This window comes from Lissotriton helveticus, chromosome 1_1 (genome assembly GCF_964261635.1).
Source record: "Lissotriton helveticus chromosome 1_1, aLisHel1.1, whole genome shotgun sequence".
In the NCBI taxonomy this organism is placed as follows: domain Eukaryota; kingdom Metazoa; phylum Chordata; class Amphibia; order Caudata; family Salamandridae; genus Lissotriton; species Lissotriton helveticus.
Genome location: NC_136057.1, coordinates 484366619 through 484384738, shown reverse-complemented (window position 1 = coordinate 484384738; position 18120 = coordinate 484366619). Strand labels below are relative to the sequence as shown.

Genomic DNA, 18120 nt, shown 5'->3' with positions numbered 1-18120 from the left:
GCGTTTTAAAATAAATTATAGAGAAGGTTATAAAGGAAAGAACAATAAGGGTAGAGGTAGAGGAAACAACAATAGCAACATCTCTACTCCCAAACAGTGACTTCCCTTCCATCCCCCCAGACCATTCCATTCCTGTCGGGGGGGAGGTTACAACAGTTCCTACCTGTCTGGAACTCCACCACCACGGACAGGTGGGTAAGACAAATAATTCAGTCAGGTTATTGCCTGGAACTCACTTTCACTCCTCCAACAATACCACCCAGACAGCGTCCCATGTCACAGGAACACCTCATAGTGTTAAGGCAAGAGGTGGAATCTCTACTGCAAAAGAATGCAATAAAACCAGTCCCAAAACAACATCAAAACACAGGAGTTTATTCCCCTTACTTTCTCATACCCAAAAAGGACAGGTCCCTCCAATTCTATTTTAGGTCTAAGGCACCTAACCCTGTACATACAATCAGACCACTTTCATATGGTCACACTACAACAGGTTCTACCGTTGCTAAAGAAGGGAGACTTCCTTGCCACATTAGATCTCCAGGACGCCTACTTCCACATTCCCATACATCAATCGCACAGAAAGTACCTAAGGTTCATTCTAGAAGGTCAACATTACCAATTCAAGGTACTCCCTTTCGGAGTAACTATAGCACCTCGAGTGTTCACAGTGTTTAGCAGTAGTAGCAGCGCACTTAAGAAGGGACAACATTCATGTCTTATCATATCTGGACCAATGTGTACAGCACCCGCATCAAACAATATGCCTGCTACACAAACTGGGATTCACAGTAAATCAAAAGAAGTGCCATCTCCAACCATCCCGGTCTCAGCAGTATCTGGGTGCCACAGTAGATACCTCCAAGGCAATAGCGTACCCCAAACCAACAAGAATGCAAACTATGCAGGATCAAAAGATTCCAGCCACAACACTCACTACCAGCTCGAGTGTTCATGCAACTAATAGGAATGATGGCATCTTGCATTTTCATAGTGCCATATGCAAGACTACAAATGTGCCCCCTTCAAGAGTGCTTGGCAAGTCAGTGGAATCCGGCTCAGCAACAAATAACAGATCTGGTGGTGGTAGACGACCGGACATATCGCTCACTGCAATGGTGGAACACCAAGAACCTTTCCAAAGGCCAGCCGTTTATAGAACCTGTTCCACAGATAATACTAACCACAGACTCATCTCTCACAGGATGGGGAGCGCATTTACAAAACCACACAGTACAGGGTACATGGACAATGCAACAAAAACTACTCCACATAAATCATCTGGAGTTGCTAGCGATTTTTCCAGCTCTAAAATAGTTTCAGCATTACCTATCAAACAAAGCTGTACTAGTCCGGACGGACAATATGACAGCAATGTATTACATTAAAAAACAAGGAGGAAAACACTCCCTACAGCTCTCCCGGTTGGCATAGAGCATATGGAGATGGCCATTCCTCAAACCATTTTTTTATTAGCAGAACAAATACCAGGAGTTCACAATCCAGTTGCAGATCTGTTAAGTCATCAAAGACAACAGATACACAAATGGAAACTTCATCATCAAGTTCTTCAGAATTTTTTTCAAAAGTGGGGTCAACCAGAAATAGATCTGTTTGCTACAAACCACAACTCCAAATGCCCAAGCTTCGCCGCCAGATACCCACACCCACTATCCAAAGGCAATGCGGTATGGATGAACTGGTCCGTCTCTCCCACTAATTCCATTAGAGGTACGCAAGCTACAGCAACATTCTCTCACATTGATTCTCATAGCACCAATGTGGGCAAGACAACCCTGGTACACCACGCTACTTGAGATGTCAGTAGTACCACATCACAAACTAAAACTCTCTCCACATCTACTAAAACAGAACCATGGAGAGATTATGCATCCAGACCCAATGCAGCTTAATCTAGCGAATTGGCTCCCAAGGTCTTAGAATTTGGATATCTAAATTTACCACCTGATTGTATGTATGTCATAAAAGAAGCAAGATGCCCTACCACTAGAGCATGTTATGCAGCAAAGTGGAAAAGGTTTGTTGTATATTGTACAAATAAAATCAATCCCTTAGATGTTTCCATACAAAACATTATATGCTATCTGTTACATCTGTAAGGATCTAACTTAGCGTATTCCTCAATCAGGTTACATCTTGCTGCTCTAGCAGCAGATCTTCAAAACAGACAACATTTGTCATTGTTTAGAGTACCTGCAATCAAAGCATTTATGGAAGGACGTAAAATAATAATTCCTCCCAGAAAACCACCTTCTCCAGTGTGGAACTTAAATGTTGTCCTCACAACACTTATGGGTCCTCTTTTCGAACCATTACATAAGTGTGAATTTCAGTTCCTTACATGGAAAGTTGCTTTTTTTTAGCAGCGGTTACTTCACTTAGAAGAGTAAGTGAGATACAAGCATTAACAATCCAAGTACAACTTGTACAACTTCATCATCATAAAGTGGTTCAAATCCAAAGTTTCTGCCAAAGGCCATTTCACATTTCCTTCTCAATCAATCTATTGAGTTGAGCACACCATACAAAATACAGTAACAGTTTCGATCAAATCAATGATATCAGTAGGCCATAGAGTTTTCTTTTCTTGCTTTTATTCCAAAAGATCTTCACATACAAGTAGCCAATGCGTTTCGTCCGAAGGACGTCTTCAGGGCGAAAGGTATCAAAGAGTGGATCATGGATTAATCATTCCAAGGCTTTTTCTCGAGGCATTTCTTCAAATAAGTGGCATGGATAGCCTGATTTTAAAATACATTAGTCTGTTCTTCTCAGATGGATTTTGATAGGACGGAAACGTAATGGAATGGCATCATTATTTATATCCAATTCCGGTGATATATGTGGTCACCATAGGTAGTTGCGGCGTCTACGTCTTCCCTCGGTCACTGCCTCGAGTTGATGGTGCGCATCGTATGGTGTGCTGAACCATTGTGGTGTATTGTAAAAAGTGCCTTAGGGCATTGACTTTGGAAGCCTAGGGGTATATGGCTTTAGGTTTCTGGCACCCACAAACATAACCAGACCGGAAGATAGTGGTTGTAGTGCAGTCATTTTATTGCCCTATACCCTTGTCGTAGTATTGCCAATCTATTGAGTTGCCAGTATTTTTTCCCCAACCACAAACCGTGGCAGAAAGAGCTCTACATACATTAGATGTAAAAAGAGCGCTTCTTTACTACATTGATAGGACGAAACCTTTTCGTAAAACAAAACAACTGTTTGTGTCTTTTTCTCCTCCACATAAGTGAAATCCAATTTCAAAATCAGGCATTGCAAGATGGATTGTTAAATGCATTCAAATTTGTTATCAAAAACCAAAACGCACTCTATCCATTCCCCCTAGGGCTCATTCTACCCGTAAATTAGGGGCATCTATGGCATTCCTAGGGAACATACCATTAGATGACCTCTGTAAAGCAGCTACATGGTCTACTCCGCACACATTTACAAAACACTACTGTGTAGATGTGCAGCAAAACAACAAGCAAGTGTGGGCCAGGCTGTACTCCAAACAATATTTCAAACTACTGCAACAGACGCGGGTGGTCGCCGCGAAGGGAGAAACTGATGTGCAAACTATGCAATAGTGTGTGGTCTGCAGCCCATATACCTCGAACGGAAAATGCTACTTACCAGTATGCATCTGTTCTTTGCATGTAGGGCTGCAGAACCACACACGCCCACCCGCCTCCCCGGCTACCTGTGTCTGTTCCATTATTATCTTATTTAGATGCACAATACTTGGTCATCTCTATATGTACTTATACAACTCATGCCCAATGGCGAAAACAATCTGAAGATGGAGTCGATGCCCATGCGCACTATGATCTAAGGGAGGAGTCATCCAACAGACAAAGACTCTTCCAAGACCACAACAAAGTGTATTCATCCAGGCCCACCACCAGATAGTGATCTAATGCAATAGTGTGTGGTTCTGCAGCCCTACATGCCAAGAACAGATGCATAATGGTAAGTATCATTTTCCTTATTTTACATATGCTCCGAGGTCCCCGCACGTGGGTGGGACTATTCAGTGCTTATGATTTTGAAGAGTATATCCCTGGAAGAGAACTAGGATTACAGGTAAGTAACTTAACCTTTCTCTTCCAGGGGATACTCATTAATAGTCATAAGCACTGAATTATCTCCGCCCATGAGCGGGAACCCGGAACGCATAACAATATACATATATATGTGTAAATATATCAAAAAGTACATTGTACTAAAATAATTATACACATATACATGTATAACAACCATAATATGCAGCCTAACATACACATAGGCTAATAAAGCCAACCTTACACACGTTCTGAAGCATGAAAATATGCTAAATATAAATGCAATAAACAGGCATGAGCCCAAAATGCATTTCATAACCATGAAAAACTTTTATTTTCATCAAAGAACCTGTTGTAAACAGTTATTAGCCTAAAAGGCTGCATATGAAAAATTGTCTGTGTACAGAAAATCAGACTGGCACCCTGCCTTTAAGGCCCCAGAGAATCTGCACACTTTGCCTTTAAGGCCTCTAGGAGAACTCTGTTCCCATCATGCACCACAGGTGACAGGTCAGTTCTTTTTTCCGGCTTGTTCTGTGAGGAACCTGGAACTTGAGCTCTGCTCATTTGTAGTATTTTCTGTCAGAAGTTGGTTTTTTCTTACCTTTTTTTGACAAAAGAATATTTTGGTGGAGTTTTCTATCTTGTTCTGACTAACTGTTGGTATTTTTTAGTCAGAATGCCACCTTTATTTTACAAATGTCCTTCCTGTGGGAAGAAGATGTCAAAAACGGATCCACACTCTGTTTGTGTGGTGTCTTCCAGCTTCTCATAAGGTGGAGGATTGTTATCACTGCCTCAACCTTTCTAGTAGAACTTTAAGAGAAAGGGAGAAAATGAGGTTGCTGGGCCTTCTGGAGAGAGAAAACCATGGTGAGAAGAGTTCCAAGGGCTTATTCTCCTCTTCCAAGCCATCTTCTCATCCTAAACGTCGAAGATCAGCGTCTCCAGAAGGTAGATCTAAGAAAACTCGACTCCAGGGAGCGTCGCCGTCAAAAAAGACATTGTCGACGTCGAGACGTTCGCCGTCGAAATCTCTTTCGACGTCGAGACATCTGGTGTCGATTGCTGTAAAGATGACGTCGGGGGTGCCATGTCCGACGTCGAAGGCTCGTGAGAAGTCGACGTCGAGAGAAGAGAGGCGTCCGACGACGAAGGTGTCGACGTCGAAGGATGGTGTGTCGACGTCGAAGGATGGTGTGTCGACGTCGAAGGATGGTGTGTCGACGTCGAAGGATGGTGTGTCGACGTCGAAGGATGGTGTGTCGACGTCAAAGGATGGTGTGTCGACGTCGAAGGATGGTGTGTCGACGTCGAAGGATGGTGTGTCGACGTCGAGGAAAGTTTCGACGTCGAAGGAGAGACCGAGGTCGAGATAGAGACTTACGACGTCTTTGAAGAAGGTGTCGACGTCGAGAGAAAGGACGACGTCGAAGGAGTCGACGTCGAGACCTAAAAAGAGAAGATCAAGGTCTCCATCGCGACATAGGTCGATGTCGAAGTCTGCTTTAGGCTCGAAGCATGGAGTGTCTCGGTCTCCCCCACCCGAACATGGGTCGGCGTCGAGACTATCCAGACCTGCCTCTCGGACCTCAATTAGGTCTTTGTCGAGGTCAGACATCAGTCCAGAACATTTGTCTTCTCCGCGTGACCAGCAAGACGACAGGTCTGCGGTGGGACAAGAGGTAGTGCACCAGGACTCGTCTGTGGTGGCTCATTCGGGCTCAACCTCAGAACAGGTGTCGGATGATAGACAATTGGTGCCCAGACAACGGACTCCATCTGGCTCATTGTTTTCTGAGCACAGTGTAGTTTCCAGAGCCTCCAAGTCTTCCACTGGACTGAATATTGTGCAGGTGTCACCTGAGGCTTCACCTGAGCGTGTAGGGCGGCCTAGTAACTTGTCTCCGAGGTGGCTGGAAAGCCTGAGACATTGGAAAATGCGTCCAGATGCAGGACTGATGGGGATGAGGGCTCTGGTCCCTCAGACGGAGCTGCATAGAAGATCACGCTCTAGGTCCTTAGTGAGAGAGAAATCACATTCACGGGAGCGAATGAGGCAGCGATCGGCAACTCCTCCGAGGCGGAGTAGGTCTCCTTCCTCATCTTCTACGTCTTCGAAGTCTTCTTTAAGATCTTCCTATAGAGACTATTCTCCCACAATCTCATCTACTCCCCCTTCCAGAGTGTCTCCAGTGGATGATTTGGGCACATTTAATGTGTTGTGTCGTGGGGCGAATAAGTTCAAGATCAAGATGGCAGTTCCTCAAATAGCAACGTCAGTCATCTTTGAAACCCTACATCACAAGACGACTGGTAGACCTCTTCTGCCGTTAGTGCCCGGATTAATAGAACCAGCAATGAGAACTTTCTTAACTCTGGCCACGGTGGGTTCTGGTCCTTCTAGGATTGCTAAGAAGTACAGGGCTCCAGCAGAGGATCCTTTATTTTTGCGTTCTGACCCTCCTCCAGATTCACTTATTGTGGCGGCAGTCAGAAAAGCACATTCTGCGGCATCTACCTCTTCTGCTCCACCTGAAAAGGATAGTAAGAGTATGGATTCCTTGGGGAGAGGAATGTGCAACACCTCAGGTTCGGTCATGAGAGTGGCCAGTGCGTCAGCCTTATTGGGTCGCTATGATCGTCTGCTCTGGGACTCAGTGACTCGTTTTGCAGATAAACTCCCTAAGGAGGATCAGAAAGACTTCCTGGAAATAGTGGAAGAAGGAGGATTGGTGGCTAACCAGAGTATTAGTGCGGCTGCTGATGCGGCGGATCTGTCAGCTCATGGTTATGCACATGGTGTTTGTGCTAGACGTACGGCTTAGCATCGCCTTACGGGACTTAAGCCAGAGGCGCAGATAAAGATGGTGAATTTACCTTTCAATGGTTCGAATCTATTTGGCTCTCACGCTGACGACGAAATGTCTAAAATGAAAGTGGAGTTGGACACCCTGAAAGCTGTCGGTCTTGAAAAGAAAACAGAATTTCGACGTCGGGGTAATTTTCGTCCCTTTGACAAAAGATCTTTTCAGCAGAGGGGCCGGGCCAACAGTCGAATTAGTCCTCGCAAAATCAAGGCCAGAATCAGCAGAGGTCGTAATTTCAACAGCGACGACCTGGGCGAGGCAGAGGCAATGGAAACAGGCAGCAATCCTCTGCTACCAAGCAGCCTCAAAAGCAATGAACGGATGCTTCCTCCACAACCGTGTGCCACTCCGGTTGGAGGAAGTATTGTGTGGTATCTGGACGAGTGGAAGCAAATCACAAAGGACAGATGGGTGCTGAGTATTATTCAGAGCGGGTACCTTTTGAGATTCTAGAAGCCCCCTCCTTTCATTCGCCCCTTAAGGATGGTTCAGTGGAATATAAGGCGCTTGCAGCAGGAAGCGAACGTCCTTCTGAAGAAGAACGCCATAGAACCAGTACCATCTCCACAGAGAGGTCAAGGCCTGTACTCTCGATTTTTTTCTCGTACAGAAAAAAGGTCCAGCTACGGAGTTCAGACCCATTCTGGATCTGAGAGTATTGAACAAATTCATTCGGAAGGAGAAATTTCGAATGCTGGCTCTTAATCAGATTTTCCCTCAATTACACCAAGGGGATTGGATGTGCTCCATCGATCTGAAAGATGCGTACTTTCATATTCCGGTATCCAGAAAGCATCGCAAGTTCCTCAGGTTCCAAGTAGGGGTTCATCATTACCAGTACTCAGTACTCCCTTTTGGCCTGAGATCAGCTCCCAGAACATTTTCAAAATGTATGGAGGTAGTGGCAGCTTGTCTTCGAAAGAGACAGATTTTCATATATCCGTACTTAGACGACTGGCTTCTGAAGAGTTCATCCCCATCGCTACTAGAAGAACATCTATCGATATGCCTCCAACTCATTTGCAAGTTGGGTCTGCAAGTCAACTACAAGAAGTCTATAATGAATCACACCCAGAAAATCCACTACCTGGGTGCGCAGCTGGACACAGAAAACGAAAACGTGTGTCCTTCGGAGGAGAGATGGTCATCTATCAAGGCGAAGTGCGTGCTTCTCCTCCAGTATGCTTGTCCGACAGTTCGGCAAGTATCCTCTCTCATGGGGTCCATGGCATCATGCATATTCATCGTGCCAAACGCACGTTTGCAGATGCGTCCTCTGCAGCAGTGTCTGGAAGATCAGTGGAAACAGAGTACGGGACGCTGGGAGGATCTAATTCATCTCCAACAGTCGGCAAGAGATTCCATTCGGTGGTGGATGAAGAAGGCACACTTGATGAAGGGAGTTCCTTTTCATCAGGACCCACCAACGCAGACTCTCATCACAGATGCCTCTCTCCTTGGTTGGGGGGCACATATGGGCCCTCTTCAGGTACAAGGGCTATGGTCAGACTTCGAGAAAGGATATCACATCAATCTACTCGAACTCAGAGCGGTCCATCTTGCTCTCAAGTCTCTGGCTCCATCTCTACAGACTCGGTCCCTTCTGGTACAAACAGACAATACCACAACAATGTATTATCTAAACAAGCAGGGGGGTACCAGATCCAGCACTCTGTCCATAGAAGCCCAGACCATCTGGCATTGGTTACTTGCAAGGGACCTGTCCATAACAGCAGTTCACCTACCAGGAAGTCTCAACTCAGAGGCGGACGGCCTCAGCCGAGACTTCGTCGAAGCGCACGACTGGGTTCTCAACGAAGACGTCGCGCACAGCATTTTCCAGGCTTGGGGAACACCAGACATCGATCTGTTCGCAGACGCGGCAAACGCAAAATGCCCCGTCTTCACGTCCAGGTTTTCCCAGAAAGGGTCTCAAGGGAATGCCCTTTTGATAGACTGGTGTCAAAATTGGCTGTACGCCTTTCCACCGACACCGTTGATACCAGCAGTGATCAACCGCATGTACAAGACCAACTCCAGAATGATACTGATTTGCCCGGAGTGGCCACGCCAGTGGTGGTTCCCAGATCTCCTCCAGTTGTCCATCAGGCCACACAGGAGATTGCCTTGTCGCCCGGATCTTCTGTCCAAGCAGCAGGGGCGAGTGTTTCACCCGAATCTGCCCTCCCTGCGCTTGGCAGCATGGCTCCTGAAGTCATCCAGTACGGACATTTACAGCTGAATCCGGAGTGTATGAACATTCTTAAGGAGGCAAAGCGGCCTTCTACAAGACAATCCTACGGATTTAAGTGGAAACGCTTTTACCTCTGGTGTCAGAGTAAAGGTCTTGATCCTATTCATGGTCAAGAACAGGTGATCTTGCCTTATCTTCTTTACCTTGCTGAGTCTGGTTTGCAGTTTAGTTCTATCAAGGTCCATCTTGCTGCAATAACGGCTTATAGAAAATCGCCTACACAGATATCGTTTTTTCGGATGCCTGTGGTGAAGGATTTTCTAGAAGGGTTAAGGAAGGTTTTTCCTCCAGTCAGGTCTCCTTCTCCACCTTGGGAGCTTAATGTGGTATTGACTAAGTTGATGGGTCCACCATTTGAGCCCATACATAAAGCAACACTTATCTTGGAAGGTAGCATTCCTGGTAGCCATCACTTCTGCTCGTAGAGTGAGCGAGATTCAGGCTCTGTGTTGCAAGGAACCATACACAGTTTTTCATGGAAACAGAGTGGTGCTTAGGACTCATCCTGCTTTTCTACCAAAGGTGGTGTCGGATTTTCATGTGAACCAATCCATAACATTGCCTACTTTCTTTCCAAACCCTTCGAGTCCGGCTGAGCGGACTTTGCATTCATTGGATCTAAAGAGGGTTTTGAAATTTTACTTAGATAAAACAAAGTCGTTGAGACACACGGACCGTTTGTTTGTGAACTATGGTCCTACGAATACTGGTTTGGCAGCATTCAAGAGATCCATTTCTAGATGGATAGTGTCATGTATCTTACTGGCTTATCAGCTAGCCCACAAGTCTTTATCAGGTAGACCTAGGGCTCATTCTACGAGAGGGAAAGCTGCTACCACGGCTCTCCTTAGGAATGTGGCTATGTCAGAGATATGTAAAGCAGCTACTTGGCGTTCAGTGCATACGTTTACACGTCATTACTGCTTGGATTCTGATGCGCAGGTTGATGCACAAGTGGGGCAAGCATCACTCAGAAATTTGTTTGCTGTTTCTAGTTAAACACTGTGTTGTTAAAAGTGCATCTATGCATTTATCTGTTCGCCCGCTTCTAGTGGGTATGAGCTTGCTACTCTATTCAGTGCTTATGACTATTAATGAGTATCCCCTGGAAGAGAAGGATTAGTTACCTGTAATCCTAGTTCTCTTCCAGGGGTATACTCATTAAAGTCATAAGCACCCTCCCGCCTCCCCGGGCGAGCAGTAGCATTGAAGTTTTTTCAATATGTATTATGAAGTTTTTAAGTGCAGATTCCTGCTAAAAGTTTACTGTACCGTACAAAAGAACTGACCTAACTGTCACCTGTGGTGCATGATGGGAACAGAGTTCTCCTAGAGGCCTTAAAGGCAAAGTGTGCAGATTCTCTGGGGCCTTAAAGGCAGGGTGCCAGTCTGATTTTCTGTACACAGACAATTTTTCATATGCAGCCTTTTAGGCTAATAACTGTTTACAACAGGTTCTTTGATGAAAATAAAAGTTTTTCATGGTTATGAAATGCATTTTGGGCTCATGCCTGTTTATTGCATTTATATTTAGCATATTTTCATGCTTCAGAACGTGTGTAAGGTTGGCTTTATTAGCCTATGTGTATATGTTAGGCTGCATATTATGGTTGTTATACATGTATATGTGTATAATTATTTTAGTACAATGTACTTTTTGATATATTTACACATATATATGTATATTGTTATGTGTTCCGGGTTCCCGCTCATGGGCGGAGATAATTCAGTGCTTATGACTTTAATGAGTATACCCCTGGAAGAGAACTAGGATTACAGGTAAGTAACTAATCCTTACTGCCCACCCACCTTTTTTTACTGTGGAGTGGTCTCTCCCGCAAATCTAAAAATGTCCCAAATTGGAGATCTGCACATTGGTACTACCAATTGTTTTTCTGGCCTGCATCTGAGGGTGCAGAAAGAGTAGAGTATGAAACAGATGGTGTGCAGCGGTGTTGCTTGTATGCGGCTCCTTTCCATCACTTCCGGGGCAGAAAGAACTCAATGCAAAGCTGCACGGTTCCACCTAGCAGCATGCAAGAGCATTTCTTTGAACATTTCTGGATCTAGTCTGGCGCCTGTGGAATATTTTAAAGGTTGGGAATCAGTGGTTAAAGTATCATTCGAAAAGAGCTTTATTAAGGGGAAGTCAGTTGTTCTAGTGAGCAAACAAACTTTAAATTACACACATTATTATAATTTATATTTTGCAGGTTATTTTCTTTTATTTGAGCTGCATTCCAAGGTCTCAACATTCCAAAACATTGGAAAGGTTATGTTCCATGATGCCTTCTAATCCTGGACTGGCTCTAAGGTAAGAATCAAGAGAAACAATATATTTGTGTTTTGGTAGTAGATTGTTAATAGTATATATTTCCGAGCAAACTCTGTAATTCCTTTTCTCTAGAAATGTATTTGAAAGCTGAAATGTCAAACAATAAAAATTATATTTTTGATCGAATTGCAGAATCCTCACCTTTGGAATCTTCTAAAGAGCTAGACAGGTTCAGTAAATTTTTTCTTTCCACTAGTTCCCGATGATCGATAGGTGGCGCTGCCTGACTCTGTGGCATCTCTGGAAGTGACTACACATAGCTTGGATCTAGGCTTCATCCCTGGGTGCCAAAGTCGGCTCCTCTTTTTCCACGCGCTTTGATATGAATCTGGAACTCTGCTCCTAAATGTGGCATTGTTTTTACTGATTTCACACACATCATTTTGACAGTATACATTTTAGTTTCCCACTGAAACTACAGGATTTATTAAGCTGTGCTAAGCTTGTAAACTTCTAATCACAAATTTCTCTCCTATTGAATATTCGCCATGCTGGCTACTTTCTTTCCTCACCACCAGACACAGATCATTAGCTACCTCTTTGAGACCGTCGCCTCACAATTTACAGTGTGCAAGGGAAAAATCACCTCCCAAAATGACCGGTTTTAAACCATGAAAGATCTTTTGCAAGCAAATGGCTGTGACAAATCATCATCCCGTTTGCTTGTGGTGCCTGGGGTCGAGTTACAACTCCAAGGCCTGCAGTGACTGCGCATTGATGAACGCAAAGGCCATGCAGGACCGTCAGGTGAAACACTGTTGCCAAGCCATGTAATGATTGGTCCAAGGGTCGATCTCTTTAACTCTCCTGGTCCAGAAGTTGGAGTCGATCTAGCGGTTGATCGTCATACTCTAAATTTTCAGGTAAGTCAAAGGAAAAACAAAAAAATCCTAGCAAGATTCTGGCCTCTTCCCAACACTCTTACTCCTGAATACCTCTTGATCTCTCGCTCCCAAAGTCGATCAATGTTGAAGCCAATCCTGTAGCTCGATCCGATCCGGCACAACCAGAGTTTGTGGGCCGTCTTTGACACCAAGAGATATCCAAGAGTTCCACAATACCAGAATCCATCCGGTTCCATAGGCGCCAATGCTCACTCCACTCACACCAGACACCAAAGTGCCCATTGTGCTCTCTGACCTCGAAGGAGGCCATGTTTGTTTACTCTTGAACAGATACCTTCTCCATCTGATACATTTAGCGTCCCTCCTCTGCAAATATTTGTTGTTTGTGGTGGATTCAAATAATGACTGCTAGAGAGGAAATTGGCCTACAATATCACAAAGAAAACTGGTATGTTGACATCCGATTCCTGTGATCTTGACTCCTCTCCTGAATCCGCATTGTCTAACCATCTGGTTCTGTCACTTAGAAAAAATGCTTCTTTTCCAACGGCCATGTGATGGCAGCCAAGGTTCTTGACCTCCAGCTCTCCACCATAGATGTCAAAACCAATGTCCTGACCGAAGTACTCCAGCAGGGGTAAACCACTATGGAACCCCTACTGCTTTTCGAAGAGATAGTAAATCATTAAGTTGAGGTGCCACCAACCTGCCTTTAGGGACCCCAGCATTTTGTCTCCTCACCTCTCTCCTCAGACCATGATGCAGGCTTCAGACTGACAAATCCTAATTCTTTTCTGACAATTCCCACGGATAGGGATTCCAAGAGAGTGAAGATATTTGGGAAGAGTGTATTTTCTTCCACTAATTTGGCCTTTAGTTTGTCAATGCCAGTTGCTTGCTAGCCCACTTTTTCCTCACCCTCTGCTCGGTTGCTCAAGTCCTGCCAGGCATCTTGGAAGGCCTTTGCCCTGTCGTACCCCAAGCCATAAAGGACGACTGAGACTGTCAAATTCATAGTATGTTGCAGACTGGATACAACAGATTACATCGGGTGAGCCATTGTTACTAGTGTCGCAATCCATCTCCATGTCTGATTGCAGTTGACAGGGTTGTCAAGAAATGGCCAATCGCCCCCTATTGACATGCCCTTTAACGGGACTCCCTTCTCTGGACAGGGATGAATCTGCTCTGGAGCACAAAAAGAGCAGGGCCACAGCAGGTCCCCTGGGCTTATCTCCCATGCCTCGCCAGCTGCAGCCACCCTATTGTTTTTGTTATCTCAGCATTCGTATCTCAGACAGCCACTCTAGCCCCAGCAGGTTGCCAGCAATTTTACAATTGAGGCTGTGGCCCTCTGACCCCATTGTCTGGAGCAAGGTGGCAGCCAGTCTACTTCTCACTCTCACAGCCCCTCGTGCCACACTCCTTTAGCATACCCTTATTAGAGCTCAGCCACCTGGTTGGAGGCAGGATCCAACAACTCTTACTGGCTACAACATCCAACATTATGTCCTGCAAATTATCCAGAAGGGGTACTACCTACCCTACATGGCTACTCTGCCGCACTTTCCACCATCTCCAGAATTACTGACTGAGGACCATCTGTCTCTTTTTCGGTAGAAAGTGCAAGTCCTTTTAGCCAACATGGCTATCAAAAGCGTGCCTGCACTAGAAGGGGGCCATGGCTGTTGTCACCACTACTTTCAGGTGCCAAAGTAGTACTGAGAACGTTGGCCTAATTTAGACCAGCACCCTCTCAATACCTTCCTCTGCAATGACCAGTTCAAAACGCTCACTCTGGCCCAGGTTTATATGCCCTCTGGATTGGATGGTCACATTGGATCTGCAGGATGCCTATTTCCATATACCTGTAATGCCGCCCCATCAGCACTACCTAAAGTTTGTGGTGGGACAGGAGCAATTTGTTTGCTGTACTCTTTTGATCTTAGCCTTGCCCTTTGGGTGTTCACCAAAGTTTTGACAGTGGAAGCAGCATATCTTCTGAGGTCACGGTTCCCGGTCTATTCTTACATAGACGACTGGCTGTTGAAGGTAGGCTCACCCCTCTTCAAAAACCCCCAGACGACTGCGAACCTCCTCATCTTTGCAAATCTGTCAACATTCCAAAGGTCACACCTAACTCCTTAGATGATCCCCCTTCATTCGAGCCATTCCGGATACTGTTGAGAATATTCTCCAGATATCAGACTGGATCCTTAAATTTTCTGCAGTTCCTCTGCTCGCCGGGCAGGGGCACCGTGTAGATCTGCACTAACAGTGTTGTGTACCGGATATGACACGAGGGGCCAATTTCGGTGCCAGTCCCATGCACGTCAACTGAGTTAGACAAGCTGTTTTACGCCAGTCTAGCGCATGTACGTCAGTTGATGTGGAGAGGCTGTCTGCTCCCCTCCCTCAACGCAGAGACCCCGCAGCAAATTGGCTTTGACCAGTGTGCAGATTCCTAGACTTGGACTCTCATTAAGGGATAGAGTTCAATACACAAACCTAGGTGGGTGGGTGAGGAACCTGTTAACAGACTTCCAGAAAGAATGTCACCGACGGTAAGGAACGTTTTCTTTTGACAGACTTCTAACTGCCGATAACTTGAATAGATGCCAAAACAGCCACAAGGTCCTCTGTGGTGTGGCCGAAGTCCAGTCGCCTGATGTCGCTGTCTCATCCAAATCCTTCTCTGGCCTGTAGCTTGCCTTCTGGATGAACAAGCTGCACTCAGACTACTCTTCTGGGTCCAACAGACTTGGGGGTAACTTCTAAACAACAAGTCCTGGTCCATGGTGCTGCACAACAGCAGTGAGTGACAATCCTGGAATCTGGGCTACCACTCGCCCTTTACAGCCTTCTTCAGCAGTTGTGTTCCTGTACTGCAAACACGTGATTTGGCTGACCCTGGGATTCTCTTTGCTCTGACTAAGCTATTGATAGGACTTTTCCTTCAGAAGGACACAGCAGGCACTGCCCCCCCTACTTTGCTAGCCAACAGGTGCAGTCCATGTCTGTGCAGCCTCTCTTCACTAGGAACTTAATGCAGTAGGGCAGCCCTCCTTCGGTTGAGATCTGGGTGCTAGCTGTGTCCTATTTATGAACAGAAAATGCCCTCAGGGTAGGATGTGTTTGGCAGTTATTTGACTACCAGGTTTCCTCCTTCCTGATGACCACTTCCTGGGACATGTGGCATCTGGCAACCCTCAGATGCACCAGTCTGCCACTTCCAAGATGCAGTACCCATCTCTCTGCGTCCCGTGCTCCTCAGCCCAACCCAGAGTTGTGGCCTCTGAAAAAATGGTTTTAAAAGGGGTTTACCCTCTTTTCCTGTTGCCAGTTAATCTGCCTAAACAATAGGGCTGCCACTCTCCCAGGCATTCCCCATTTGCCTTTCAAAGGTGGCTTCCTCTTTTAAACACTCCTTTTGGGCTAACACCTGTTTGGCTTTCTGCAGGAGAGAGATAACCTCTCTCGCCAATGCAAGCCCCTATTGCCTCCTTTAAACCACATTCAGCACCTTTCAGCAGTTAGTATAGCCGAGTCAGCGTGTAACCCTGCACGGACGGCGAAGTCTTTCCACAGTAATAAAAAGTTTTGTGATTTTACTGTCAGAACACGTGCACTACATATTCTTCCCATTAAATATGCTGCACCCTGCCTTAAGACTTGTTGGTCCTGCATTGGGGGTGGCTTACACATATGGGGACAGTAGACTTTGCCATGACTCTTAAAGGGCAAAATTGGGCTAGCAGTTTGAAACTACCCTTCCAGTCTGCAAAGGCCGACTAGGAGACTTGTTACCTTTGTCACACCCAGGGTGACACATGTGCTACTATCCCTGGGGTGATTATAACTTCTTGGCCCTCAGTACCCTGGGTCCCATACACTATGGACTTACAGGTATGTAAGCCTATGTCGATTGGGTATAGCCAATGTAACATGCATATTTTGGGGTCAGGGCTCTGACACTGGGATCTAGTTAGCAGGCCTTGGTACACATGAGTCGACAAACCAGCAGCATCGGTCAAAAAACCTGGGCGTGTCCATACAAAAAGAGGTATTTCCGTGCAGCCCCTCTTTATATGGATACTTTTCTCAACCTCCATAATTGTAGTAGCTTAGACTCTTTTCCTAAAAGTGAATCGATTTTATATTTGGGTCACCTCCGTATTTGTTTGCAGGGCGCTAGAGTTGTTAAATTTGCAGTTATCAAAGTTGTAAATCAAGGCAATCTTAATGACTTAAGTTTTTACAATTTAGGTTATCCTGAACCCCTACAGTATTGTCATTTAGAGAGGAGTTGGCCTAACGGCTAGGGCGCTCGACCTCGGACCTGGAGGAACTGGATTCGAGTCTCGGTAACGACGCCAAACATCCTGTGATTCTGGGCAAATCACTTAATCTCCCCGTGCCTAACAAAAAAAAAAAAAATGAATGTGTGTCCTCATGTAACGTAACTGGTGCTATGTAAAGCGCTCTGATACCCGATTCGGTTCGGGTCTAGTTCGCGCTATATAAAACTCTGCCAAAAAAAAAATGTAACAATTCCCTGACCGAGGTTGATCCAAACCATTTTCAGCACCAACTGATCTGCCAGATTGCTCAGTCGTGCTGGTCTGCTCCTGGATACTCATTCTTCTGATGGATTCTTCTAATCGCAGACTTATCATCTTTGGACTATGCCCAGGCACCATACTGGATCCAAAAGATTTAATCATTGCTTCTACGTGTCAGTAGGTGGTTTGCCGTGCAGCTCCATGTTGACTTCATTCCAGCTTAAAGTGAAAATTGAACCACATACAAGTGCCACCCCTCTGTCAATGTCTGTCAGTTTCTTTCCCCGTCTCCGTATGCCAGGTTTTGCTCCCATCTACGTCAGTTGACAATTTGTTCTTACAAATGTGTATTTTTTTCTGTGTGCAAGGGAACTATCCCCTCCTAAATCTACAGGGTTTAAGCCTCGTAGGCACTGTTGAAAACTGTTCGACAGATCCCCCACGAAGTGTGCCTAAAGTATTTGGGTTCAGAGCATGACTTGAGTTCTCATGAGGAGTGTGCTCTTATGACTCCATAGGCAATCTGGGATCGTGAAAGACCCACTTCTGCTCGAAGCAGAGATCACAGACCTGTTCCTGCCCTCTGGGCCTTTTCGATGACTAGTCCTTGTCGTAGTCCAAGCCTTCAGTATGTCGAAGTGGCAGCACAAGAAAGCCAGGCAGGATTCGTCTTAGTCGCTCTATTTTTAGCTTGAGGAGCCGCAAGGACATTAGGGTGACTCGTACCCTCTCTCCCTGTTTTCTGACAAAGCACCAATTTTGAAACTGATGCTATTGCACTCTGCAACGTCTCAACAGATTGAGGGCTTTAGAGAGACCATGTTGCAAATCTTTGCTCTTGCTCCCTCTGGCAAGCCTTGTGGCCCCAAGGATCCACAGAGGCCTTCAGTTGGGGTGACTCCCAGTGTGCCGCTTGTGGTCTGTTCCAATGCCGGAGCAGACTTCCAATCTTGCACTAATATCCATACCACTCCCTGTGGTAAAAAAGATATATATATATATATCAAAACAAAACCCTTTCAGGCATAGAGTGACTCATAAATTATGCAAAAAAGGAGAGAACTCTGGGTAGTTCTCAAGTTTAGGTGGAAAGCAAATATATATATATATATATATAGATAGATAGATAGATAGATAGATAGATAGATATAGATATATCTCCATACTAA

At 45.4% G+C, this 18120-nt stretch overlaps 1 protein-coding gene across 1 annotated transcript in view; it reads left to right on the top strand.

Moving 5' to 3' along the window:
- The window catches only part of ZFC3H1 (zinc finger C3H1-type containing), an 830061-nt gene that overhangs the window by 726454 nt on the left and 85487 nt on the right, over positions 1 to 18120 (top strand). The window contains exon 31 of the mRNA XM_078673923.1: positions 11423 to 11523. Coding sequence (XP_078530049.1) covers positions 11423 to 11523 — 101 coding nt within the window. The remainder of the gene's footprint in view (positions 1 to 11422; positions 11524 to 18120) is intronic.